The sequence below is a fragment of the Loa loa genome (assembly GCF_000183805.2).
Source record: "Loa loa unplaced genomic scaffold supercont3.1409, whole genome shotgun sequence".
Lineage (NCBI taxonomy): Eukaryota > Metazoa > Nematoda > Chromadorea > Rhabditida > Onchocercidae > Loa > Loa loa.
In genome coordinates this window covers 1-2,077 of record NW_018109589.1, presented here as the reverse complement: position 1 = coordinate 2,077, position 2,077 = coordinate 1, and the positions used below count along the sequence as shown (strand labels likewise).

General features: G+C 22.5%; 1 protein-coding gene across 1 annotated transcript; it reads left to right on the top strand.

Annotated features, from left to right (window-relative positions):
• Positions 1-1,459: 1,459 nt before the first annotated feature.
• On the top strand, positions 1,460-1,616 carry LOAG_14967 (hypothetical protein; the record flags this gene model as incomplete). Its single annotated transcript, XM_003150460.1, has 1 exon — positions 1,460-1,616. A coding segment is annotated over one exon (157 nt), but the record flags the coding sequence as incomplete, so codon positions are not given.
• Between the last annotated feature and the right edge of the window lie 461 nt (positions 1,617-2,077).

Below are 2,077 nucleotides of genomic sequence, written 5' to 3'. Positions count from 1 at the left end.
TATATATATATATATATATATATATATATATATATATATATATATATATATATATATATATATATATATATATATATATATATATATATATATATATATATATATATATATATATATATATATATATATATATATATATATATATATATATATATATATATATATATATATATATATATATATATATATATATATATATATATATATATATATATATATATATATATATNTNTNTNTNTNTNTNTNTNTNTNTNTNTNTNTNTNTNTNTNTTTTTTCTTTCTTTTCTTATATTTTTACATACTCTTAATAAATTTTATAGCTCTTCCTTTTATGATTTCTTCTGTCATACAATTTTTCTTTTTTCTTCCAATTCCCTGAATAAATTGAAATCTTAATTCATCAATAATATCATTTATAAATATATAAATAGCATTAGTGGAATGTATGAATTACTGAATTTGTTTAACTTATGAATGATAATTTCAAACAGTTGATTTAAAATTTAAATGTGACATTGATAATGTCGCTATATCAGGAAATATTATGCGTATACCGGATATGTAGCAATCAAGTAGATTCCTCAAACATCGATCATATATTATACGGTAAGAGAAATGTGAAATGTAAGGACCAATTCATAAATGCTAATTATTAAACATTAATTTTGTTACCGATAATAGGAATAGATTATGTATCTATTAAGTCATGCGTCATCATTCCTTCCTCTCGATATTATTTAATTATTAATAAAAGATTGAATTTTACTACTTGCTCTGGCGATTTATTTCAGCATCTAACTAATTAAAACTTGTTGACTAAATTTAGAAATGAATTTATTTTAAAAGCTCAATAACCAATAATTTTGTATAATATTACATTCATGCAATGAAAGTTAAAGTTACTTCAAGGGAGAGTTTTGCAAAAATGAAAGAGATTTTTAAAAAGTGAAAAAGAAAAAATGTTCTTGTAATAATTGTGAATTTTTTTAAATTTCCAAATAATTAATGAGCAAATTTCATGAAATGGCCATTTAATTTCTCATTTCTGACATGAAACAAAATTTTTTTTCCTTAACAAATTTTAACAGGAAAAAAAAAGCAGATATAAAAAGAAACAAATAAATTTGAGTAAATTTTTTACTTAAATTAATGATGATTTCCCTGCTGCCAAATCACAGTGTCTAATTATAAAAATTTGCATAATGCATCATGCATTTGCATTTTACCATTTATAGAATTATTTAATATTACATTTTTTAATAAAAATGATTTGTTTATTCGTCACTTGATTTATTGAATTACATCATAATTTGATTCATTTGATATTGAATCTTAAAATTTGAAATTTTACTTAATCAATCGATCAAATTGATTAGTTTTTTTTTTTAGAATTTCTACATTTTCATGTCATTTTATCCTTCATTTTTTATTTCTTATTTATTTTCTTAAAATTTTGCAGGCGTAATTCGGTAAATTGCGATTCACTAATGTTCGACAAGGATGAATCGTCAAATGAAGCCATCCACAAGGAAAGTGGTAGTAGCACTGCCAGTGGCTTATTTATGGTTACCGGGAATCGGCGCTCTGCTAATTTCCATAGCAACCTGGATTTAACGGTATTACTTAATTTTAATCATTGTTTTATTTATTAAGTTTTAATCCACTCCAATCCCATGCTTCGGGTATTTTAAATTAATAAATGAAAGGATATAAGGAAAGAAATAATTCAAGTAAGAAGAAATTCAAATTAGATAAAACAATTCATTTCAAATTAATTTCATCCCCCTATTCATCTAGTGTCTTATTTGTGCATTGGCGTTGAAAATGGCTGCGGGAAACTTTCCAAATTAAAAGATTGGTAGTTTAATTTTCGTATAATTTTCCGATATCGATTTTTACATTTTCATTTTCCAATCATCCCTTATTAATTATTTGTTCGCTCATTAACCTAATGTATACATGCATCTAATAATATGCGAAGGCTTAGATAATTTTCAAAGAAATAATAACAGTTTTTTTCTTTTTGTTAACAGCTTTTTTTTTTTTTTTTTGAAAATGGCTGCGGAAAACTTTCCAG